Raw genomic sequence first — 27433 nt, forward strand, 5'->3', positions numbered from 1 at the left:
GAAGCAATATCATTTTTAAAGTAACATGAAAATAAAGGACATTATTTTCATGGTACAGAATTCAGAGGTAAATTGTAGGCAGTAATGTATCAACTTTATAAAAAGAAAACTGTCAGATCCACAAAATCTAAATAAAGTGAAAATACCAAATAGGTAACTTGAAAGTAGCAGTTTATTTTTAGAAAGCCACAAGAGTAGTTATGGCAAACTTAAGTTTTCCATTTCTACTGCAGATTACCACTCAGCAACCTGCTAAAACTCAGCCCATCTGGTAAGTTGTTGTTCAAAAATTGCCCTCACAACATAAAAGCCATGTATATTTGCTGTGTTTGCAGCCTATGTACTCTGTTAGGCAATGCACATATTAAAGTATCTATACCTGCTTTTAAAGGGGAGCTATAACTTGGAATTCTGTTTTAAAATATCTAAGGAGAAGGTCAGCTCTACCTTTTTTGATGGTCAATAAAGACAACATTTTGTAATTCCTTGAAACACGTCTAACAACACTATCATTTAAGCTGTTCAGTCTTTCAAAAGAAAGTCCCTTTCTTTCCACTATTCTGAAAACAATATACTGTACCATTAATGTATATTTTAATTTTTTGTCAATTTTATGGTTCTGTCTCTGTAAAACAACCTTAAAATCAGTGTTCTCTGGTTTTAGTAACTCATGATAAAATAGAAAAAGTAATTCAGGGAGGGGCAGGGAAGGGGAACACCCTGATTCTTATCGGTAAAGGGAAGATAAGACCTGAATATATATTTTGGTTTTTAGTTACAGTATTAATTTTTAAAATATTATAAAACATTATCAAATGATTAGCTAGTATAAAACATATTGCTGGGCTCTCAGAGATGAGACTTACAACCCAATGATCGTAACATTCTCTAGTAGTCAGCTCCGAAGAAGTAGCTGGTTGAAGATGCTGATGAGGTGGGGGTGGGGAGACTGCATTTGCACACACCTGTTTAAAATACCAGTTTAGACTTTTTAAAGGTGGATCAATTTGTTTTCAAAACTATAGTCTACAAATACAGTTTATGATGAGAGACTGAAGTTGCTTTTCTGTTTTCATCTAAAAAGCTAAAGGATGTTACATTTCAGAGAAATCTTTGCTCTCCCCCACAAATAACAATACAATGTTAAGTTAATCCAAATTTAGGGTAGGGGAGTTAGTTGTAAGACATACACAAAATTATGCACTTTGGCCAATTAACATTAGGTGTGATAAGTTACAGGAGGAAAGAAGACACACTAAAATTATGGTGTTTTTATCAAGTTAAAATTTGAAAAATCCAGTCTAATAATAAATAAAAGTTTATTTAGCACTCAAATGTGTCAGACAGTATGCTAAAAGCTTTGCGTGTATTCTCTTCCAGAACAACCGCAACCCGGATTTACAGAAGGTCATTTAGGTAAGTTGCCCAAGGTCACACATAAATGATGGACCTAAGATCCTAAACTATATCTGCCTTCCCTGGGCCCAGCCCAGTGCCCAACATATTGTACGCCCTCATTGAATATTTGACTGTTAAATTTAAAAACAGCTCCAAATCCAGCCTCTTTACTTCTACATCATATTGCCTTCTGTACCTAAGGTAAATATCAGGTTACAGTGCTCTCACTGGGAAGCTGTCAGAGTTAGCCTTAAGGAAAGTTTAGTTAAACAAATATTTACAGTGAATAAATTATAACCTAAAAACTATCAATCCAACTATGTCCTCTTTTCTCTGTCACCCTTGGTCATCCACAAGAAGTAAGACCCTCTGGACCACCATCTTTTCCCCAATTTCATCTCCCCACGCCTTAAGCTTCCCTAGACTGCAAGTACTTCAAGGGCACAGCATGTGTACTGCTGTGCCTGGTGTAATCCCTGGCAATGGTAACTGCTCGTAAATATTTCCTCAAATGAAATGCTGCCCTGTGGCTTCCTTCTGTCCACTGCTACCCTCCTTCCCAACACATTCCCCACACCCTCACATTCTTTTATAAAATATTACTGATTTTTCTATGCCTTGGTTGAAACTTGGTTCTTCTCCAAGAACACTCCTTCTCTTAGAGGGCACCACTCCCCGCACACAGTGGGATCTGAAAGATAGTGAGGGCACGCTGTGGCTCCCCACACTGACATCTGGACCACTCCATAGTGCTCCCACTGAAACCTCTGTGCTCCTCGGAGAGCCACGGCAAACAGATGCCACTTCCTGCCTGGTACCTGGCTCACAGTTTTCATTTCATTCCAATGTGCCACCATCATCACAGACAGTCAATGTCCAAGTTGACAACCCATTTGAGAGCCCATCCTCAACTTACCTTGGCTTCCTTAAATCAAATAAAATGTCATTCAACCTGCCGTTTAGCAGCCTCACCCTGTAACTATATTCACACTGGTCCTTACCCCAGCACACGCTACCTCAGGAATCTCACACCGCTCTACACACATGCCTGGCGAAATCTTCCCATCCTCCTTGCATTCTCATTTCCTTACTTTGCATTCTGTTTTTTCTGTGACCTCATCCAGAGTGCCCTTGTTTCTCAGTCCATTAATTATGAACCTCACTGTTTAGCATAGGGAAAAAGACATGTGAACAAGCAACTACAACATCAAACGATGTGTAATAGCAACGGTATAGGAAGGAAGGAAGGAAGGAAGGAAGGAAGGAAGGAAGGAAGGAAGGAAGGAAGGAAGGAAGGAAGGAAGGAAGGAAGGAAGGGAGGGAGGGAGGGAGTGGATGGCAGGGAATGTGGTGAGCTACAGCAAGGCTAGACAAGACAGCCCATGGTATGCTCCAAATATGAGCAGGCATATATTGGGGGAGAACGCAGGCACGCCATGGGCCTGGAGCAGGGTTGCCACACACCACCATTCGACAACTCTGAGAGCACTATTCATTCATGCAGGTTGTCCTGACAAAATGCCAAGTTAGCAAAATAAGGTAAGTGTGTTAGTTTTTTTTAAAAAATAATCACTTCTTTTAGATAAATGTGCAATCTTCCTTTATAAAAGCTTTTTGTGAGAACTTTCATATCTCACATAGTGCACACCATGGTTGTATCACCTAAGCCATGGCAATCTGCAACAAGGTAAGTACAGAGAGTAAAAGAGTGTTTAGATACAATTATAGCAATTTGATATTGCTGTGGCAGTTTTATATTTTTCAAAAGTACTGGTCTGTAGTGCATTGGGAAAACAAAAACGAAAAACTGGTCCTTCACACAGAGTTGGTGAAGTAGTGACCTAAACTCCGCTTGTAATTAAAGAATGGTTGCACTATGTCTAAGTGTCTATTCTAGCTACTCATACCTATTTTATAGATCTAACTCCCTGACCCCCTTTCCCCAGCAGTGGCAGTGTTCCTGTAATTAAGGCACACAGGGTTTGGTGGGTTACACAATTCCCATGTATTATCTCCCAAGCCCTTCCACACCTACTGGCAAAACCACCAGTGTGAAGAGTCTGAGGACACTACAGGTGCGGAAGGATCCTCCCTTCCCACCATGCCCCCACCCGAACAGCTGCTTTCACTATCTTCCTTTCTCCTTTCTCTGGAGGGCTCTAAGAGAATTCTGAGAAAATGCAATTAAGTTCAAGAGATAATCTAATTTCTCATTAGCCTTGAAGTAGCTTATCAGCATTTCAGGGCCTAACAAAAAAGAACCTGAGACTCAACACTGCCACAGATTCCACTGGGCTCCAATTCCCAAGGTTGCTTAACAAGTATCAGCAAACAAGCACTGCTAGAGTGTGGAGCAGGAGGGGAGAGAGGCTGGAGATGAACCAGGAACAGCACTTGCACTGTTCACTTGGATTATTCATAATGAATCACAGGGGAGAACCCATTTTATTATAATACTAGTGTGGGCACTGAGAGATAACAGATGCATGAAGTGACTTGAAGGCTCCCTAAATGGCTTCCATCCCACCCAAGGAACAAGCCTGGACAAAAGTCCCCAGGCCTGTGCCCTGGCATCTCAGAGAACCTCCTTAGGTCCCAGTCCCACCCTCCACCCTGTCTTCCCACCTCCCTTGCCCAGGGCTGACACCTATTGTTTCATCCTGTTGCCTCAGTCAAATGGTCTTTCTGACCCTTGATTTCAGCCTCACCTTGGATGTTATCCTTCTGACTAACTCTTCATGTCAAACTCTGCAGTCCTAAAGCCATTTCCTTTTTTTTTTTTTTTTTTTTTTTTTTTACATGGAGTACCACTGTGTCGCCCAGGCTTGGAGTGTACGTACAGTGGTGCAATCTTGGCTCACCGCAACCTTTGCCTCCCTGGTTCAAGCGATTCCTCCACCTCGGCCTCTCAAGTAGCTCAGACTACAGGCAAGTGCCACCATGCCCAGCTAATTTTTATATTTTTAACAGCGACAAGGTTTTGTCATGTTGGCCAGGCTGGTCTTGAACTCCTGACCTCAGGTGATCCACCCACCTCAGCCTCCCAAAGTGCTGGGATTACCGGCGTGAGCCCCTGAGCCCAGCCTCAAGAATCTGTTTTTCATGGGTTATCTACTGTTTCATTACAACAATCATCTTGTGAGTTAGGTATTATCCCCATTTCATACCCAGAGAAACTAAGCCTTAGAAAGGTTACTAAGGATACACACACACACACACACACACACACACACACACACACACACTTTTAATACGTAGATAGGTGAGTAGCAGAGCTAGTATTCCAACCCTGGTCTGATTCCAGAGCCTGTAGAGCCTCTCCTGGCAAGGCAGACATTAACAATTTGAAGCAATGGTAAATTAAAGGATGAAAGGCCTTAAGTCCCTGCTGTCCATAGCCAATGGGCATGCACATATGGTATGCTCACTCCATACCATAGGTGCTTGATGGCAGAGGCAAGCTGCACAGCAACATACGGTGAAAATGGACTTTTTACAATAATACTGAATAGAAATACCTAGAATATTCTCTCTCCTTATAGTCCTGGTAAAACGTTATAAATCTTAAAGACAGCACAAACAGTACCCTTTCTGTGAGGCAGGATCTGGAAGAACTGTATGTTTTCTCCTTTTCACTTTGAGGATATTACGGCATTTACTACACTATGAGTCATCATCAGCTTCCCTGCTAGACTGTGCACTTTGTAAGGACTGTATCTTATTCTTTGTGGCATCCCCAGCACTGTCCCTGACACACAAGAGGGACTTGGTAAATGTCTGCTGAATAAACTAGTACATTAATTAAAGTAGTATTCTCCCAATATGCATTCCCAAGTATTGGTGATTACCAGGCTTACTAAAAAGGAAACTAATTTCAAAAAACAAAATATGAATGTAACTATAATTATAACAGAAAACTGGTTTGACAATATAGAAATGACCTCTGGAAAAAAATAATTTGGGGGTTAAAAGCTGTTATCGTCAAATAACCTTAAAGTAGAAACAATGAACACCAAGGCTACAAAATATTTCCCAAACAAAACAAAAGGAAGCATATGTTCTATGAATCAAGGAAGCATATGTTCCTTGAATCAGATTCAAGACAAGATCTGAACTTCTGCTATTTCACTCATTTATTGGGAACTAATCATTTCTGTTCAGGGTGATTTCACTGAGATTTGTAATATCACATTTTATACAGTAGGCGAGACTGAAATTTAAAGATTAATTTCACCTGTGAATTATTCTACATCATAGTTTAGAAAAAACTATAAAATTTCAGCTCTGTTAAAAATATACTATAAAATTCAATGTTCATACTATGGCAAAAAATTAAACAGTGGTTAATTATATAAGAAAAGAAAATCTTTCTATTATAAGAAATAATTACTTATTAGAACAAGTAATGCTCAACAGTAGTCCTTGAAAGCATAGTAAATGTCAATGCAAAGATTTCATGGACGTCGGTGGGGCATACAGACCAAACAACAGCTGTGCTAATGCCATCTATGAATGCATAACAGGCGGTATAGGGTACTGTCTTATGGTTAGGAATAACCTTCAAAACTCTGAAAAAGCAAATTTCAAAAACTTCAGGGAGTCAATTTATGAAAGGCAAGAAAAACTGAGTCATGACAATTAAATGTAATAAAAAAAATCCTTGAATTAGCTAGAATTTAAAAGAGAGAGAAAAAAAACCATGATAGGACAACAGAGAAAATCTGACTCTAAACTCTGTATGAGATAATAGTATTGTATCCAAGGTTAAATTTCTTCAGTGTTATATTAACTAGAAGAATGTCCTTTTTCTTAGGAGATACAGGCTGAAGTATTTAGGATTCCTAAAAGTTTCAATAAAAAATAAAAGACTGCGTGCCCATGTAAAGATGGAGGGGAGACAGCATGCAAATGAGGCAAAATATCAGCAACTGGAGAGCCTAGATAAAGGTGCTCACTGAACTCTTTAAACTGTTCTAGAAGGGTAACTTTTTCAAAACAGTATCTTAGGATTAAAAAAAAATTCAGAGTTCCAACCTCATGATGCAAGGCATTGTCTCAAGATTAACTGGACATTTCTAGCCCCTCCCCAGTTCAGAGACAAAACCACAGAGGAAAACCATTACAATTTTTTTAAAAACCTATAATGTGTAAACAATAAAAAAGATGCCCATATTAAAGGATTACTATTAAACAGTGTTATGACTCTCTAAGGCTTTATTCTGACAGGCTAAGGCAAAAAGCTGAGGGGTTTATTGCTTTGTTTTAAACCATGTTCATAAGAAGAGGGCTGACAGCTAACCTTTTGAAAAGCCTAGACTCTCTGTTGGGGGCTTTATTAAAATCATCCAACACCTATAGTCACAGCACTTTGGGAGGCTGAGGCAGGTGGATCACTTGAGCTCAAGAGTTCAAGACCAGCCTGGGCAACATGGCGAAACCCTATCTCTATAAAAAACAAAAATTAGCTAAGCATCGTGGCACGCACCTGTTCTCCCAGTTACTAGGGAGGCTGAGGTGGGAGGATCACTTCAGTCTGGGAGGTGGAGGCTGCAGTGAGCCAAGATCATGCCACTGCACTACAGCCTGGGTGACAGAGTGAAATCCTGTCTAAAAAAAAAAAAAAAAATTGCGAGGTATGGTGGCTCACGCCTGTAATCCCAGCACTTTGGGAGGCCAAGGTGGGTGGATCACAAGGTCAGGAGGCTGAGATCATTCTGGCCAACGTGGTGAAACCCTGCCTGTACTAAAATACAAAACATTAGCCAGGAGTGGTGGTGTTCACCTGTAGTCCCAGCTACTCAGGAGACTGAGGCAGAAGAATCACTTGAACCCGGGAGGCAGAGGTTACAGTGAGCCAAGATCATGCCATTGCACTCCAGCCTGGCGACAGAGTGAGACTCCATTTCAAAAAAAAAAAAAAAAAATTAAAAATTAAAAAATAATAAAAATCATCCAATTAAACCCTCACAAGTTTGAATATAGCTGTTAAGATCCCCAAGCTGAAAGAAATGAAAATAAATAAAATTAAACTCAAAGAAGTAAACAACTTACATGCAAATTCACAGAGAAAATGGGAAAACTCTAGTCAGTACAACTTCAAACCCTAGGATCTTTCCCATATATTAGGTGATCAGTGAAGCAACAGGATTATTTCTTGATTAAAGCTTTACTCTTAAAATATTTACTGAGTTACTACTTCTACTACCACCACTAAATTTTTATTTGTTTATTTACTTTAAATGGAGTCTCCCCCTTTGTCATCCAGGCTGGAGTACAGTGGCGCAATCTCAGCTCACTGCAACCTCTGTCTCCCAGGTTCAAGCGAATCTCGCACCGCGATTCTTGGCAAGTAGCTGGATTACAGGCGCCCTCCACCAAGCCCAGCTAATTTTTGTATTTTTAGTAGAGACAGGGTTTTACCATGTTGGCCAGGCTGGTGTGGAACTCCCAATCTCAGGTGATCCACCTGCCTCAGCCTCCCAAAGTGGCAAAATTACAGGTGTGAACCACAGTGCCCAGCCACCGCCACTAATTTTTAATACTCACAACAACAAATGATATATTATTTCAATTTTCCACCAAAAATAATCATCTTCCAAAAAACAAAGAGCCCATATTGTAAAATGGATTATGTGGCCAGGCGCAGTGGCTCACACCTACAATCCCAGCACTTTGGGAGGCCAATGCAGGTGGATCACCTGAGGTCAGGAGTTCAAGACCAGCGTGGCCAACACGGTAAAACCTTGTCCCTATTAAAAATACAAAAATTAGCCAGGCATGGTGGCGTACGCCTGTAGTCCCAGCTACTTGAGAGAATCACTTGAACTTGGGAGGGCGGAGGTTGCAGTGAACCAAGATCATGCCACTGCACTCCAGCCTGGGCAACAGAGCAAGACTCCATCTCAAAAACAAATAAAATAAAATGGATTATGGATAATGATTTCTCTGTTATTTTATATTATTTTTTGAGACAGGGTCTCACTCTGTCGCCCAGGTTGGAGTGGCACAATCTCAGCTCAGTGTAACCTCCACCTCCAGGCTTCAAGTGAATCTCCTGCCTCAGCCTCCCAAGTAACTGGGACTATAGGCAAACACCCCCACGCCCGACTAATTTTTGTATTTTTTGGTAAAGAAGGGGGTTCACCAAGTTGGCCAGGCTGGTCTCGAACTCCTGACCTCTAGTGATCCGCCCACCATGGCCTCCCAAAGTGCTGGGATTACAGGTGTGAGCCACCACAACAGGCCTCTCTGTATTAAGGATGTACTGATAAGAAGGGATATTAAGAGCTGAAGAGCATTTTAAGAGACCAAAAGCAGTATTTCTTTTTCTTTTGTTTAAAAATGCGACTATGAGGTACTGTTTAAAAATAAGGTTATGGGGTGCTGTCAGGATGATATCAGAGATATATCTGGAATTCAGAAGAAATCTGACAGTTTTTCATCATGTTTTGTGGAACTTACCCAATCTAATCAGTAAAGTTGGGTCCTATTCTTCCGGTGCCCATCTATGCTTCTCTCCATTAGTCATGTCTTTACATGCCTTGCACTCCTGTACCAAGTAGGATGCTGGCTTATACAACCCTGAAGCCTCTACAAACTCTTAAGATACTAGGAATTCTGTTTGAAAATACTGAGTGAAACTGATTCCTTTCACTTACAATAATAAAAACTGACAGGTTTGTGGGCCAGCACTGAACACATGAAGAAGACAAGAGACTATAGCACAAATAGTGTTCTTAAAAGTGTAACAATAATCCTAAAGAATGTATCTGTTAAGCATAAACATTCCTCTCATCTTCATAACAAAAGAAAAAGGTATACAAAGGGGAAATGTTTTGTTTAAATTATTCAGGTTTGAAATATTTATGTTTGATAAATGCAGTATGAATATCAAAAGCCAAAAACTCAAAGATATAGGAAAGTCAGTTAATGAATTATTAATTATAATTCATAGTAATTTTTTCTTTTGAATCAATAATGACTGAACACCTAGCACTACACATTTGGTATTTTTGTTGTAATATATATATAGCATTTACTGTTGTAACTTTAATTTAAAAATAGATGAATAAGAAACAAACTCTTATGTCGTACAGACGTCTGGTTGATTTTACCTGACTTACTTTCTTCCCCTAAATTACCATTCTTACATTAAAGTTCTATGGGTTATGAAAAGAAAAAGTATCTCTGAAATAAAACTCAGTCAGAAAAGGTATCATAAGAAATCTTTTGAATTATCAAATACTATTGACTGCATTTTGAGAAGATACTCATTTCTTTTTCATTTTCAGGAAATGTTACTTTTTTAAAAAGTGCATCTCTACTACTAAACCTCATATTAGCCACTAAATTAACAAAAAAACTGTAGCATTTCCTCCTCAGGATGTCTTAAGACTGTTTCTATATTCTTTGCCAAAAAAGTTTTAGACAAACTTTTACAAGACATAAAGTCTCAAATAAAATACAGACAAGTAGATGATTAAATAAATCCTCTTCCCTTTTATCTTATACCATTGCTTTTTTAATCCAAAGTATTAAATAATTTTATTTTCCTTGCCTGAAAGACTAAAACTGTATATAAAATGCTGAGTAAAGTGCCTGATCCATCACTGGTACTCCATAAATTAGTTCTCTTTTCTAATAATTAATGTCAAGATTCATTCTCCTAATGGTTTCCAGCATATTATATTATTGGGATAACAATTTTACTCCTTTTAAGGCTTACTGCTATATATAGCATGACTCCGGAACTTGGTATCATCTTATTTATACCAAATTGTTTCCTGTTGTTTTCACTGACATTTCTTGTTACCTGTCATTCTGGCAATAAATGCAACATTTGATTTTAATGTGTATTTGTTTGTGGCATTACATCATCTCTACATTTCTGGCCAAGTCTTGCTAAAACGCACGGACACACATGGGGGTGGGGTATAAAATAATGGCATTTCAAAACTAACCTATACCCTGGAGCCCCTGATCTATCAATTAATTTCTTTTTGAGACGGAGTCTCGCCCTGTTGCCCAGGTAGGGGTGCAGTGGCACGATCTTGGCTCACAGCAAGCTCTGCCTCCCAGGTTCATGCCATTCTCCTGCCTCAGCCTCCTGAGTAGCTGGGAGTACAGGAGCCTGCCACCACGCCCAGCTAATCTTGGTTTTGTATTTTTAGTAGACATGGAGTTTCACCATGTTAGCCAAGACGGTCTCAATCTCCTGACCTCGTGATCCGCCCTCCTCGGCCTCCCAAAGTGCTGGGATTATAGGCGTCAGTCGCAGCGCCTGGCCAATGATACGTATATTGTACAACAAATACTAATGGAACATGCCCAGAAATAAATGTCACATGTCATAAGGTTTGAAACATTTATTTTGAGGTAGAAAGGGTGATTATTTATTCTATGATTCTTAGCTGTGTTTCTATTGAAAGAATTTCACCTCATGAAGACAAGGCATCAGAATACTGATTCTCTCTTCTTCCTCCCTTGTTCTCACCACTGCTCATAAAGAACAACTACACTAGAATATGATCACACTTGATAGTTCTTCTTTGGGATAAAATTTGATGCCTTTCTGACATAAACATAACCTCTCATTCCACAAAGGGCATTACAATCTACAGTTGTTTTCAACATTTAAAATAAATATGCCTTGAGATGACAAAAAACTCAGAACGATAAAGCAGATGTTATTCTAATGTAGCACATTATCCTTATAGACCTGTTCACTATATAACAAGAGTAAATTATACCAGTAACTGCCGACAAATCAAAAATAAAATTCAACATTAAAATGTCTTTAATATTATAGCACAGGTATAAATAAGGTAATATTGTGAAATAAATGACTCATTTGTATTATATAAACTCCAAAGATGATCTGTGTGAAATGTTTATCTTAGGTTTAACAAAAAATTTCCAGGTATACTTAAAGAGTAATTTTTTCAAATCAAATATTACCCTCACTTCATCTGTCCTCTTATTCAGAAAAGATATTCCATATGGTGATTTTTCTAAATAACAGTTTATCTCAATGCCCAAACTCATTTTACTTAAGCCATTTTGGATAGAAGTGGTCTTAATTCTGTCTCATACCTCCCCAGCAGTTTAAATAGTACACAGTATACTGAACCTAATGTAAGCCCTTGTTAATGGCTAAGGCCTATCAAGATGACTACATTAGGGCACTGTGGTATATTTAAACCAGCAATAGCCTCAGGGGCACAAACAAACATGAAGCAATTTGCTCCTATTCTAAATGGCCCCATAATGACACGTTCTTATATCTGCATTTTAAGAGTTCTCCTGTCCCTTATTAAAAACCCTCTTATAAAAACAAACCAACAAACAAAAAAACAAACACTCATCACTGTTTCTAAGGTGTCCTTTACTCATCTGCTAAATCACTGCTTCTAGATTATGGCTGGTAAATCACACAATTATGCAGGTAGTAATTCTATCAAGAGCAAGAATAACACCCTAGGCTGACAGTCTCCATTTAAAAAGGCCCACCAGTTAAGTACACAGTGTGACTTTCAGTGTAGCCACTCAGAGGGCATTTTCAATTGCTTCCTAGATAGTGATTATACCAGATAGTTGTGTTTTCTGGGGAAAATAACTGACAAATAAAGGTTTACTATACAGCAATTATTCTTTGTATCTTCTTGTCCAATATTATCTTTTTAAAATGTCACCATTAGTAAACAAAATCTATAATATAATCAGACTTACCTGAGGCACGCCTTGTGAATCGGTTTATTACTGGAGCTGAAAGAAAAAGCAGAATAATATGATTAGAATAAAAGTCTAATTTTCCCTGAAAAGGCTCAAATTGGTAAATGATCTTATAATTTAACTAAAGAAAAAGATGAATAAATAAGAGGAAACACCATAAATATACAAAAATATTGAAATTCATTAATAATCAAATAAATATAAATTGAAATCAATATTTAACCTATTAAATTAGCACTTTGAAAGAAAAATCCCTAGTTATAGACAGCTAAAATTACTTACGTGGGGACCATATAAAGAGATACAATACCTTTAAAAAACAATTTGGCAATTACATCAAGTACTATAAAAGATTTGTGTCACTTAATAGGGTAAATCTACTAGAGATTTAACCTGAAGTACTACTACTAGTGAAGGAAAGAGCAATGTATGAATAAATCTATTCGGCAGCATCATTTTTTAAATGATAAAATTACAAAACACAACTGAAATTGCTCATGTATGTTGAAATCATCTTTAGCTGAAGGATAGTATATCCTTGAAAGTCTCAGATTTATAGTTCTGACGATTTTTGTGCAATCCAAATGTTCATAGCACGCAAATCTGTCCACTGAAGGCTGCAGTCTCAGGCTGGTGTGTGCACCACTTAGCTGGCAAGCCTACCAACTGCCCACTCCTCCGACTCAACTCAGCTCTGTTTCTTCTTGGTTTTGATGACATAGTTATCTCAAGAACCGAGGTTTTTAAAAACATTTCTTTCTCAAGAGAAGCAGGTACATTTCTGGTTCATTTTATATAAAGGAAGGACATAATGTACTATGCAGTATATTTTGGTAACAGAATGTCATAAGTCTACTTCAATACTTTTAGAAGAGTAATTATGAAATTTGTTTACACTATGGAAACATTAGGTCAAGTAAAAAAAGACAAAATTTTTATCAGCAGTATGATTGCACTGCATGAAAAATATGTATGCACAGGAACAAGTACTATAATAAAACTATGTCAGATGTGTAGTGCATTAATCCTGACAATCATGCTATCAAATATCAGCATCTTTGGCCAGGTGCGGTGGCTCACGTCTGTAATCCCAACACTTTGGGAGGTCGAGGTGAGCAGATCACCTGAGGTCAGGAGTTTGAGACCAGCCTGGCCAACATGGGGAAACTCCATTTCTACTAAAAACTACAAAAATTAGCCCGGCATGGTGGCAGGTGCCTGTAATCCCAGCTACTTGGGAGGCTGGGGCAGGAGAATCACTTGAACCCGGGAGGCAGAGGTTGCAGTGAGCCGAGATCGCTACACTCCAGGCTGGCTGACACAATGAAACTCAGTTGCAAAAAAAAAAAAAAAAAAAAATCAGCATCTTCATACAACTGATGACTACATTTTACAGTAAGTCTCAGAGAAATCTATTAATTTGTTTTAGATCACACAGTCACTCTGCATCAGAGCTGGAGAATCTGAATTTACGAGTATCTTGCATCAAAACGCTGCCTCAGAGAGAACAGAAAATGAAAATACAGATTCCTGAAATCATACAGTAAGAGGTGAATATTATCTTCCTTTGTGATCTTCATTACAATTAAAGATTAACTTTGTGAAATTCATAAACCCAATTATCAAGATATTATCATTTATAACAAAATTACATCCTCCAAAGTGACTGAAAGACATACAATATTTACTATTTATATACCACAATACTTTAGTCATATATTTGCACAGTCACAAATTACGTACATTAAAAACTTGCATCAGGTAAATTGTGTTATGTATATCTTACTACACATATACACAAAGGCCCATCAGTTTTCAAACCCCTTTTTTGCAACGATTAAAGTTAGTCTAAAGAGTGCCTCCCCAGCAAGCTACAAGGACAGTGAACGGAAACAAAATGCAAAAAAATGCAACCACAGGAATGCAGAACAGAGAGTGCAAGCAGATACAGGCAAGATAAAGGTTTAAAAATTTCTCTTAGCCTTGGGGCAAAAATACAGTAGACATTCTCTGCCCCCCTGCCCCCTCCAGCCTCTCTAGATGATGAAGCCACAAGACTATGGGCTCCTGGTTTGAAAGGTCGAGAAGTCTTTGTTTTCCTGGGGTCCTTAGGTTTCTGTGTCTTTCTGAAGTGTTTAAGGCAGAGGTTTTCCACAAAGGTGGCATCGCTATCTAGAAGATGTTTTCTAAATTTGTGGGGGCAATTTTGATTGTCACAGTAATTCAGAGGACACCCTTCCTTGGCTTTTGTCAGGCAAACTCCACAACAATCCTGCACAACAAAGAACTGTCCTGCATCCTACAACTTTTGTCCTGCATGACTTTTAAAACATCCCACTGGGCATTCACATTGGCAAAAAAAAAAAAAAAAAGTCCATTTATAACCATCTGGGCCTAAATCCTAATACAGCTCTTTATATACACATGACTCATTTATGCAGCTTTAATATACATCAAATTTTCTACAACACAATGACAACATAAATCAAATTTGGCTTTTTTTGTGTGTTTTGTTTCTTGCTTTGTTTGGAATTTTACTAATAGATGTTCACCATTTCAGAAAACCATGTGACTACTACAGTGCTCCTTATGGTATTTGGATTGCTAGTACAATGCTTTTTCATCAGACTCCGTTTGCAGCTTTTATAGAGCCTCTACATCTAGGTGGGACAATCTAACTGCATTGTCTTCTTGAGTACATGTTGAAGCACATACCTACTGAAATACATTTTACTTGCTATAAATTATCTTACTTTATTTCTCCTTGATATTTTTGCTAGACATTCTGTCAATTTCTAAATTGCGGGTATACAGGTCTATGATTTTCATTTCCCGACAGTTAATGGGGCATGGGATTGGACAGTTAAGAAAATGGGTGCACCGGCCGGGCGTGGTGGCTCAAGCCTGTAATCCCAGCACTTTGGGAGGCCGAGACGGGTGGATCACGAGGTCAGGAGATCGAGACCATCCTGGCTAACACGGTGAAACCCCATCTCTACTAAAAAATACAAAAAACTAGCCGGGAGAGGTGGCGGCGCCTGTAGTCCCAGCTACTCGTGAGGCTGAGGCAGGAGAATGGCGTAAACCCGGGAGGCGGAGCTTGCAGTGAGCCGAGATCCAGCCACTGCACTCCAGCCTGGGCGACAGAGCGAGACTCCGTCTCAAAAAAAAAAAAAAAAGAAAAAAAAAAAAAAAAAAAAAAAATGGGTGCACCAAGCAAGTGGTATGCAGTAGTTAAGGTAAACACTGGGTTTTGAGAACAATCATCAAAAATCCAATCTCTCATACCCATAGCCCTCCTTTCCACTTGCAGGGATGAAACACAAATGTTTCCTGTACAAACTTTCAGCAAGTTAATGGTCACCTTCACCATTTTTCCAAGTTTTTTAGTCTAATTACCAAAATAGAGAAGGCTGGGAATCAGGGTGGAGGCTTTGCTGGAAAAAAAGAAATGTGCATCCGGCCAAGCTATGCCTGGTCTTCTCTCTCAGGAACCTAAGTCAGGGAAGGTGAGCAGGAAGGTGAGCATGGGCACCGCCAACATTCCGACCTTCCACATCACTGGCAGGGAGGGGGTGAGGCGTGGGGTATGGACAGACCACCCAACTGGCAGACAGGAGCTTTGGGCTCTAATACTGGCCACACCACCTTCTGATGGCATAGATGAACCATGTAACCTTGACTTAAATTTTCAACTTGTGATATATGGAAGCAAGATCTGCCCTCCTTCTTTCAGGGGGTTTTTCTGAAGAAAAAAACCTGGCCAGGCGTGGTGGCCCATGCCTGTAATCCCAGCACTTAGGGACGCCGAGGTGGGCAGATCACCTGAGGTCAGGAGTTCAAGACCAGCCGGGCCAACATGGAGAAACTCCATCTCTATCCTAAAACTTTTTTTTAAAAATTAGCCGGGCATAGTGGTGGGCACCTGTAATCCCAGCTGCTCAGGAGGCTGAGGCAAAAGAATTGCTTGAACTCAGGAGTCGGAAGTTGCAGTGAGTGGAGATCGCACCACTGCACTCCAGCCTGGGCAACAGAGCAGGACTCCGTCTCAAAAACAAAAAAACATAAACATCTTTGGAGGTACCTGTCAATTATAAATTCCTATTCAAATGTAAGAGACTGACGCTTATTTAGTGTAAACTAATATTACCACTTTTTAAATATACAAAATAAACAGCAATACAAATTTCCAAAAAATGTTAACAGATGAAGGTGTTTTAAAATGTGACAAGTCAAATTAAATTTTCTCGGATTTTTGGTTTTTACCTTTAGATTTTCTTATTCTGCGGATATTCGGTGAATACACACACACACACCCCCCCACACACACCCACACAGAAAGAGAGAAAACTAGAGACTAGGATAGAAGGAAAAAAATAGGAAATATATTACATGCCTGGAGAAATAAACAATATGATTTAAGAGCAGAGTAAAATCCTAGCATTTCTAAGAGAATATAACCTAAGATCTTAGTGAATCCCCAAGGAAAAAAGACACAAATATTTATATAAGGTTTGACTTTCTCCCCAACACTACTGCAGTGGAACACTGAGTCCTATGTTCCTATGAATATCTTTGTGCTTGTATAACCAGAGATCTCTTCAGTTGCCAAACTATATTCCACTAGATTCGTTTAGTTCCTACGCTCCCAAGAGACCTAGAAGTGTAACTGATTCAAGTCTTCTTTAATCCTTCAGTGTCCTTACAAGCAAAATCCTCCATTACTTTGGATAAACTGAAGGAGTCTCTCTATCTCAGCAGTGAAAACAGCCTCCCAAACCTGCTGGACTGAGTTCTGCACCAGGCCAGCAGGAACTGCTTATCTGCTCACCTCTTCATGCCCAAAACCTATCACAGTGCCTGGTAGATAAAGGTGCTGAGTAAATAACTGCAGAATGCATCAATAAACTCTGCAAGGAAGCAGAGCAAGTCTCCCTGTCCCCACTAATTTTGTTGCTGTATTGAGTGTGGATGCTAGGCACTGGAATTGTAACAGAGTCCCTGCCCTTGAAGAACTTATTAAGTCTAGTTGTATTTTCAAATACAATGGCTTCAAAGACTTATACCCTGCAACTAGATACCTAATTTAGAAAAATGTAGGCGAATGAGAAATCCAGTAGAAGACTAAAAAACCTAAGATAATCTATGAAACTAAAAGTCAAGTTTATAGCAGTACACACAGTTTGCATCTCTGAGCATACTGCTGGGAGAGAAACTCCAAGTTAAAGAAACAAGAGCCCTGAGAGCTGTGATCTGCAGTCATAAACACACACACACACACACACACACACACACACACACATACACACCGAGCAAACAAAAATAAAAAACAAACTATAAACTACTCTATCTACACTGTAGCTGCGTTAGTTAAATTAGCCTTTTGCAGAAAAGTGTTCATATACCCTAAGTGAAATATACACAATAATCTTGGATTCAGCTGAATAATTTTAGCATCCTTATCCTCCCATTAATCACCTTTTCTAGCAATAAACACTTCCTGAATCTGTTAACTGTCTAAATAAAATATTCTAGAAACTGTGTAAATCAAAACCATGTAAGATAATTATTTTTGAGTGAGTAAATATTTAGTGCAGAATAAATTAATTTCTCTTATGCCTGTGCTTCAGAAATTAAAGTAAAATAAGGCTCACCCTTGAGCCGAGGAATAATTAACTTTTTTAAAAGGTCAACAGCAAACAGGCAAATAAACAACGAAACTTGAAAATTTTTCTAATTAACCTAACACCCACAACTTGCAAACTTTTAATACGTACATAATTTCTGGAATTGAAAATGACCACTTATTTTCTATATTTTTGTTAAAAGGTGCTGAACCTTGACCACAATTGCTAATACTCAGAGATATTTTACTCGTCACTGTCTTGTAAGCCCTTGAAATACTATGTATTTCTAGATACATAGTGTCTAGGAATTTGTTGAGATTCAGCCTGTGGAGGGGCTCAAAGGTACAAGGACAGAATAATAATTAGCAGGTACCCTCCAAGGCTTCATGGTCTTGGTCTCAACGAGACACAGATTATGAACCATGTACCTCAAGGCACTTCTTATGAGACATAACGGGAGCTGTCTGAGAAGCCAGCATTTGGGAGATCACTTTTCTTCTTCCTTTTTGATTATACAGCAAGAAATACAGAGATCAGGTGTCCAACCCACTCAGACACATGGATTATGGCTGGAGGTGGGGCAGAGTAAGATGAAATATAGATGTTTTTACAAAGTGCCCATTTCAAAGACTTCCTTTGTATTTATTAACCAAATTCCTCAAAACAAAACTGACATTTTAGAATATGAAGGTAACAAAATAAAATGATTACATTAAAAAAAAAACCTATTTTTGCTTGTGAATGAACATGAGTCTCCACTTCTTAATTCATCAGGATTTTACCAACAATGCCCCCTTAGGAAAAGAGAGAAAAATACAGTTCAGTCAGAAGAGTCCTAAAAATGACTAAGTTTTTATAAAGCTACACAGAGTTGAGGCAGTAACAATGTCAAGAAAAAGCTTCCCAAATACTTTCAGGGTTTTAAATGTGGGCTCAGAGTTAAGTAGAAAGGGGTGGGAAAAGCCACTGTCAAGACGATGTAAACTCACTCTCTGCTTCTCCATACACAAAACTGTCTCTTGTAAGTCTGTATGGTCAGATTCACGTAAAAAGCAGATCTATGGAGACCAGTGTTCTGCTTGTAAGAGTAAACAATCCAAGCTAGACTAAGAATACCAGAAAAGCTGGAAGCTGCAAAGAGTTCAAATTGCTACAGGTCTATAAAGTCACAACAAAACAGCTCTAGAGAACAGTAATTTGGGAGAAACAAAAGGGAAAGGCAGGAGGGGAGGCTTTGAAATGAAGAGCAACTGAGAGAACAATCAGGGATGTGACTAAGGTTGGCCTACTAATAAGAGTACAGTTATAGAAAATACCCGTATTAGGAGCCTTCCCCATACACTTTCCAGAATGAAGATATTCTTGCCATTCCAGTCTCAGCTCAAATGACCCCCTCTCAGGAAGCTTTTCCCTGAACACCCAGTTTAAAGTTGCCCCCTCTTGTTCCTTTCAATCGTACCATCCTGTTTCCTTTTCTCTAGAGCTGGCTAAAGATGCCTACCGTTTCATGTTTATTGTCTGTCTCCTCCCTTGCTACATTATAAGCTTCATGAGGGCAGGGTCTTTCCTTGTTTGTCTGCTTCATTACTATATCCCCAAGGCTTAGAACACTGCTGGCTACAATATACATTAGGTTCAAAAATGCTGAAGAAATAGTGCTAATGAAAAATAATATAATAGGGGTGGCTCCCTGACACCTAAAGATTATTTGGCCAAGCACGGTGGCTCATGCCTATAATCCCGGCACTTTGGGAGGCCCAAGTGGGTGGATCACATGAGGCCAGGAGTTCAAGATCAGCCTGGCCAACATGGTAAAACCCATCTCTACTAAAAATACAAAAATTAGCCAGGCATGGTGGTACACATCTGTAGTCCCAGCTACTTGGGAGGTTGAGGCATGAGAATCGCTCAAATGTGGAGGCAGAGGTTGCAGTGAGCTGAGATTGTACCACTGCACTCCAGCCTTGGTGACAGAGCGAGACACCGTCTCAAAAAAAAAAAAAAAAGCAAATGTTATGTATACAAGTATTAAGTTTCCGAAAACCATAAATTAAAATATAGTATATAGTATTGGCTAAAAACACAAAATAGACTTCAAAACACTAGAGCTTGACTAGTCTTTGGCTTTTTTTCAAGTAGTATTATTAAAAGCAGTACCACTTACACCCCACAATTATGAAAATGTAACCTGGTTTTAGTCTCTAACAAGAATAATGAAAGATTTCATAAGATAACCAGAGCAGAAGGCAATGGCATTTCTCAATTAAAATGTGAAAAAAAAAAAGGATTTCAAGAGCATCCATATTTCCAATTTAAAAAAAGAGGTGAAATTCACATACAATAAAATGTACAATTCAATTAGTTTTGATAAACATATACATCCACAGCTAACACTTCAATCAAGATATAAAACATTTTCAACACCTTGGATAGTTTCCATGAGGCCTCTTACAGACAATTCCCACAATCTCATAGGCAACCACTTGTTAGGATTTCTACCACTGTAGTTTAGCTTTGCCTGTCTTTGAACTTCATGCAAACATAAGATTAATTCCTGCTGTTCTTTTTTAATGAGTAGTAGTATTCCCTTATATGACTATACCATCATATATATATATATATATATATATATATGTATATATCCATTCTCCTGTTGACGGACATTTCAGTTTCCAGTTTGAGCTATTTTGAATAAAGCTTGTATAAATATTCTTTAATATTCTTCTAAATATTCAACTCTTTGTTGGTAATATTCATTGAAAAAATCAACAAATGGCAACAAATTTTCAAAGAAAATAAACTACAAATACGGTCAATGAACATGAAAAGATGTTCAATGTCACTAGCAATAAGAGGAAAACAAATTCAATTCACAGTAAGATTCTATCTGACATCCATCCTGTCAAAGCTTGTTGAAATCTGACAATATTAAACGTTAGCTTCAATGTGAAAACCAGGAACTCTTACACAGCTGATGAGAGTACAAACTGGTGCAACACCTTTACAAAGCAGATACAACAATGTGAGGTGAAGTCAAAGCTGTGCACCCCTACAATCAACCTTTCCACACTTAGGTACATCCCCTACAGCAGCAGTCCACAAACTTTTCGATCTCAAAACCTCTATATAGTCTCAAAAATTATGTGTGTATATGGTTATATCCATTGATATTTGCTGTATTATAAATTAAAACTGATAAATATTTAAAATATGAATTTAAAAGAACAACATGCAGGTTACTAATAACATATTTTGATAAAATAATACTATATTTTCCAAAACAAACAAAACTTGGTAAAATTTAGAATGACTTTGCTTTACATTTTTGCAAATCTGGTATGATAGAAGATGGTTGGGTTCTCCTACTTGCTCCTGCATTCAATCTGTAGCAATATCATACATCATGTACCCTCTGGAAAACTCTACCGTAAGCTATCATGCTGAGAGCATGAGAGAAAAAAAGGCAAAGAAAATCTTAGAAGCATTATTATAATTTTCATTCTATGGACTCTTGCAAGGTCTGGGAAGAGGAGGCAAATGGTCCCCCAGAGGTATCCAGACCACACACTGAAAACTATCTTTAGAAACTACATTTGCCTAACACACACACACACTCACTACAGCACTATAACAACAAATTGGGAACAACCAAAATATTTACCAAAGAATGGATAAAGTGTGTATTTATACAAGAGTATACTACGTAGCAGGTTAAAATAAATGAACTAGAGAACTAGAACTACATGAATCAATGTAACATCTCAAATGCCGTTCTCAAAAACAAGTTGATGGATAATAATTTACATAAAAGAAACTTTTATAAGTGCAAAATTTATACAAATTTCTAACCTAATGTCTATGCAGTAATAGTACAAAACCACATACCAGAAACATAAACAATAAATGCATCGTATTGGTGGTTATCTCTGGAAACAGAAGTTGATGGAATGGGACAGGACAGAGCACACGAAGGGCCTCCTCCTACTGCACATGCGGTATATTTTAAAAGAAAAACAAACAAACAAACAACTAATTCTTTTTTTGAGACAGAGTCTTACGCTGTCACCCAGGCTGGAGTTCACTGCAACCTTGGCCTCCTGGGTTCAAGTGATTCTCCTGCCTCAGCCTCCCAAGAAGCTGGGATTACAGGCATGTGCCACTACACCCGGCTGATTTTTGTATTTTTACTAGAGATGGGGTTTCATCATGTTGACCAGGGTGGTCTCAAACTCCTGACCTCAGGTGATCTGCCCACCTTGGTCTCTCCCAAAGGGCTGCAATTACAGGCGTGAGCCACCATGCCCGGCCAGAAAAATAAAAATAAAAAACCGTGAAGGGTGCCAAAATGTTAAAATCTGTCAGAGCTAGAAGACTGCTTATATGAGTGTTCCTTATTTATCTGTGTCTTTCTGTATATTGAAAAGATGTCACAATAAGTAAAAGAGAAAAAAAATTCTGCTTTACTCAGTTTTGGCAGATAAAAAGCTCTCACTATGCTCTGATATTATCTGCCCAGCCAAATTAGTTCAAAATGTACTTTAATGCTAAATGTGCTCCTAAAATATTTTTCATAAAATATTCTTTTTACAAACGGGTTTCTGCTAAAATTCAAATACTAAAATACCTTTTAGATTCCATTTAAGGAATTACAAGAAAGGTATTTCAAGGAATTATTATGCATCAAAAGTCCTAATATTGCTTGGCTGGTAAACTGCTGTTAACAGTCAAATAAAAAAAATCAAAGACCTATGAACAACTCCATGTAAAAACAAAGATCCCAAAAGATTGTCTTTATTTTCTTCTAAAAATAAATTACTAGCAATTTGTAGTTGAATAAGTATAGAATCATAAGTTTTCAGAATAAAAACACATACTAATGTAAGACTTGGAGAGGTATAAATTTGTCCCACCATGAGCTTACTTTTATAAATATTATGACATGAGGAAACAAGCTGTCAATTTAATGCCAACTAATTGTTTTCCAGTTAATGTGTACTTCAGGCACATAGTTATGTTTTTCTACAAGATCTGCCTCATTTAAATAAAGTAACAATTTTCAATACTTCTACCTACACATTCCTAAGTTGTTCAAAAATTACTTTCTAAACCTTAAATTTAAGACCATAAACTTGGAGACTGTGTAAACACACATCTATTTACTCCATCAGTTAAACACTGATTCTCGGGGAAAGGATGGTATGAAAACAAAGCAAAGCTTTATCCCATCTTTTTTTTTACTTTTTTTTTCCAAGTCAGACTATTTACCTCGATTTTCAAATGGAATTAAAGGAGGACATGAGATTTAAAGGAGTACAGGTTTTTAAAAATTTGAAACTCTTAACTAAAAGATTTAAAGACTTTCATATTTTTCATTAATAACTTCTTTAAAGTACTATTACTGTACTGTCTTGAGAGCAATCTCTAGTTTATACTTCTAATCAAATTTCATTTTTTTTTAAACTGTCATGTTCTCATTGAATTCTAAAACTTGTATTTGTTTCCTTCCTTTTGGTTTTGTTGTGTTTTGTTTTTTTAACAAACACACATGCTTAGTGTATACCAGGTACTGTTAATTCATTAAATTCTCACAGCATCCCTCTGAGGTAGGTACTATCTTTATTCCCATTTCATAGATGAGAAAAATGAGGCACTGATCATAAAATACATAACTTATTCAAGGTCCCAAAAGTTATAAATGGTAGAGTCAGGCTTCAAATCTAGAGTCTGTACAAAAATGAAATCATGCTTTTAAAAAAGCTTCCACTATTTCATATGTTTCACATAAAAATTTTTGGCAACTGAAAACAATCTGGTTTATTTTTGCTTTTTTCCATAAAAGCAAATTGCCAGGTTTTAAAAGTATGAGGCAAAAGAAAAGTAGCTCTAGTGACCACGTTTATGAAAATTAGTGGAGTGGGAAAAAAGAATGACATGAGAGTACAGGAGAGAAGAACTGAGGAAAGAGAGAATACATTCAGTTTAGGATAAAATTGTTTGCAGGTGCCTGAAGAACATGCAAGCAAAGGTATTTGGTAAGCAGGTGGGTATGTCCATTTCAATTTTAAAGAGACAGGTCTGTGCTGGAGCTAGAGGAAAAACTGGAGGGCTCCAGAGAGTGAGTGAGTCTTGAGGGGTCAGCAGGATTCAAGCAATAGAGGGAGTAAGGCAGCTTGCCTTGCAAAGTGGCAGGAATGAAGAGGAAAGGCAAAGAGATGGAAATGGACAAAGCAGGTTCAGGGCAATAGATCAGTTTTAGGTTAAGCACAGGGTTCACATAAGCAGATGCAATGACATACATCATTAGTGGTTTGTGGGGGGCCAGAATGTCACCTCAATTAGAATATGAAATCCAACAGGCAAAAGAAGCCTGTGCAAGTGCGTTCTGTGCATTTTATAGTGTTCCATGTCAGGTCCAAGTCTCACACTGTATTTTTAATATAACAAAGTCCAAATCCAAGAGACTAAACTGAAGATAGGCTAAAGCTTTTATATTTTATGAAAACACCTTAAAATACATTAATGCAAAAGATTACTAAGAAACTATTAAGTCTATTTAAAATATTTACATGCCTAAGAAGTTTTCAATCATTTTATATTCATACACATTTACCATTAGACAGTGTTCAACTTAGTACTCAATATTTTAAAAAACATTTGCACACCTACTGTGGGCAAAGCACAACACGAAAGACTTAGAGAGATAGGGTATATTCCTGCACATTCTTGCCTGCTTATACTGACCCTTGACATCTGCAAAGCTGACTGATGGAGGCCACATTCATCCTACCATATTGATACTATTAACATCAAGGAGGGAAACTTGCAAAGATTTTTGGTAGGGTGAAATGTAAACTAAACCTTTGGGAAAAGAGTGAGATTTGGCAGAAAGATATGGAGAGGGGAGTGGGAATTCAGGACCAAGAGAATGACTTAAGACAAGAATACTTGGCTATATCAATTTAGAATCAAGTCATGTGACGCTATATACTGTGGTTTTTGTTTTTTTATTTTTTTGAGACGGGAATCTCACTCTGTCAAGCAGTGGCGCGATCTCAGCTCACTGCAAGCTCTGCCCTCCGGGTTCACACCATTCTCCTGCCTCAGCCTCCCGAGTAGCTGGGACTACAGGCACTCGCCACCATGCTCAGCTAATTTTTGTGTGTGTATTTTTAGTAGAGATGGGGTTTCACCAAGTTAGCCAGGATGGTCTTGATCTCCTGACCTCATGATCTGCCCGCCTTGGCCTCCCAAAGTGCTGGGATTACAGGCGTGAGCCACCACAGCTGGCCTACTGTGTTTTATTTACTACTTAATGGATATTTACAAAAGAATTGCCTTTCTTTCATGTATTTTTACACTTATTTAACAGGTAATCCAAGTACATGCTAAACATTTTTCCAAAAGTTACAAAAAAGCAAATAGTGAACGGTCTCTCTCCTAACCAAGTAACTTAAAATATTCTACAAAATTGCATTTCTTTTCAACTATTTTAAACTTTAGACTTTCTTCTAATTCTCACCATTATTTCCATGATTCACTGATTCCTAACCAGAAAACTATAATATGATTCTCTTTGTCCCATCCACAAATATTGCACCAAAAACATTACTACTCTACAATTGGAATTCAAGGTAACAGGTTTTAAAAGAAAAAGCCTGGATTTTCCCCTTCAGGTAATGTAGTTTTATTTCCTTTTTATAACATAGAGTTTTCCTCTGTACTCTGCCAAATCTTGTTGAGTCAACTAACTTATGGAGTGACTGACTGTCTTTTAAAAAAGACACACACACACACACACACACACACACACACACTCTGCAGGCCCTTTATAATCTAGAAGCTTGAATCAGGGAACCAAAATTGATCATGGCAACTTTATACATTACTAGAGCATCAATTTAAGTGTTATTGTTTAGAGCTGTAGTCTCCAAAATGGGGTTCATGTATGCCAAGACAGTGTATAAGGCTACATGTTGGGATGTAGGAGAAAATTACAACTTGCTTAGAATTGCTTTTTACTTTGTCCTTTCAAAATTTATATTGCAGGAAGCTTTACCATACATATAAGTCAATATATTGCCACATGTATAAAATTTATCAACATATATTGGGGGTGTACACTCAAATATATTTTGCTAATAAGGGTATATAATAAAACAAATTTAGAGAATTACGCAGCTCAGTACATGAGGTGATTATTTTTAAAATAAATAAATGTAAGGCTGGGTGTGGTGGCTCATGCCTATAATCCCAGTAGTTTGGGAGGCTGAAGCAGGTGGATCACCTGAGGCCAGGAGTTCCAGACCAGCCTTGCCAACATGGAAAAATCTCGTCTCTACCAAAAATACAAAAATTAGGCAGACATGGTGGCGCGCACCTGTAATCCCAGCTACACAGGAAGCTGAGGCAGGAGAATCACTTGAATCCAGAGGCAGAGGTTGCAGTGAGCCAAGATGGCGCCACTGCACTCCAGCCTGGGCAACAGAGCATGACTCTCTCAAACACAAAATAAAATAAACAAATGTACTGAGTTTCTAAAGTACACGAAATGCTAATTTGAGTTAAATAGACGGAGAAAGCAAATTGTAAAAGGGAAAGATCAATGATGCAGGGCTAGCCTGCAAACTTTTAGATGGAAAAGTAGGTAGCTAATTTTTTGATACGTGGTTATTTTCAACCACATTACTGCTAAAACAGTTACTGAAATGAAGTGTATAAACTGTGGCTGAAGAGGAGGACCCTGAAGTCAGATTATCAGGTTCAAACCTTGATTTCACCAACTACTCTGGGGAAGACTAAATCACGTATTTGTAAAGCATCTGTTCAGACGACAATGTGTAAAGCACTGTTCTGCATCTGATACATCAGTAGTCAAAAATGTTAATAACTAGTATTAAATAAAAAGGACACTATTTATTTATTTATTTATTTATTTATTTATTTATTTATTTTGAGACAGAGTATACCTCTGTAGCCCAGGCTGGAGTGCAGTCGCGCAATCTAGGCTCACTGCAACCTCCGCCTCCTGGATTCAAGGGATTCTCCTGCCTCAGCCGCACGAATAGCTGGGATTAAGGTGCCTGCCACCACGCCTGGCTAGTTTTTGCATTTTTAGTAGAGATGGGGTATCACCATGTTGGCCAGGCTGGTCTCAAACTCCTGACCTTGGGTGATCCGCCCGACTTGGCCTCCCAGAGTGCTGGGAATTATAGGCGTGAGCCACCGTGCCCAGCCCAAAAGGACACCATTTTAAAAACATTAGTTTTCTACAATAATTAGAATGAAACAACCGAATCATATTTGAATTCAACATGACCTTTGAAAAAGATGTTTTTTGGGTCTAACTGAAATATATTAGAACAAATGGAACAAATGGCTTTTTTCCTTCTTTTTTCACCCCCCAAATTTCCCTCAATATCACTCCCATGGACTATTTTGTCTTGGAACAGCTAATGTAAATTAAACAATGTCATCCTTAGTGAAACGGATACAGAAATAACTGTATATAGTATATCTTCTTGGCTTCACTTTTATGTGGAACATGTGTTTACATTTTGACCTTTTGTCTTTTATTTTTTTTTTAATTAAGAAACATTTTAAACAGCAGCAACTGGAAAGACTTTTTTTTCAGTTTCCAAACATATTAAGCTACACATGGCAGAGCCTATTGCTGAAAC

The 27433-nt window shown here is 38.1% G+C and overlaps 1 protein-coding gene across 1 annotated transcript in view; it reads right to left on the minus strand.

Annotated features, from left to right (window-relative positions):
- PRKAR2B (protein kinase cAMP-dependent type II regulatory subunit beta) overlaps positions 1 to 27433 on the minus strand; it is a 118540-nt gene that overhangs the window by 84033 nt on the left and 7074 nt on the right. Inside the window, exon 2 of the mRNA XM_050785216.1 lies at positions 12127 to 12162. Within this exon, the coding sequence (XP_050641173.1) occupies positions 12127 to 12162 (36 nt within the window). The remainder of the gene's footprint in view (positions 1 to 12126; positions 12163 to 27433) is intronic.

Source organism: Macaca thibetana, chromosome 3 (assembly GCF_024542745.1).
Source record: "Macaca thibetana thibetana isolate TM-01 chromosome 3, ASM2454274v1, whole genome shotgun sequence".
Taxonomy (NCBI): Eukaryota; Metazoa; Chordata; class Mammalia; order Primates; family Cercopithecidae; genus Macaca; species Macaca thibetana.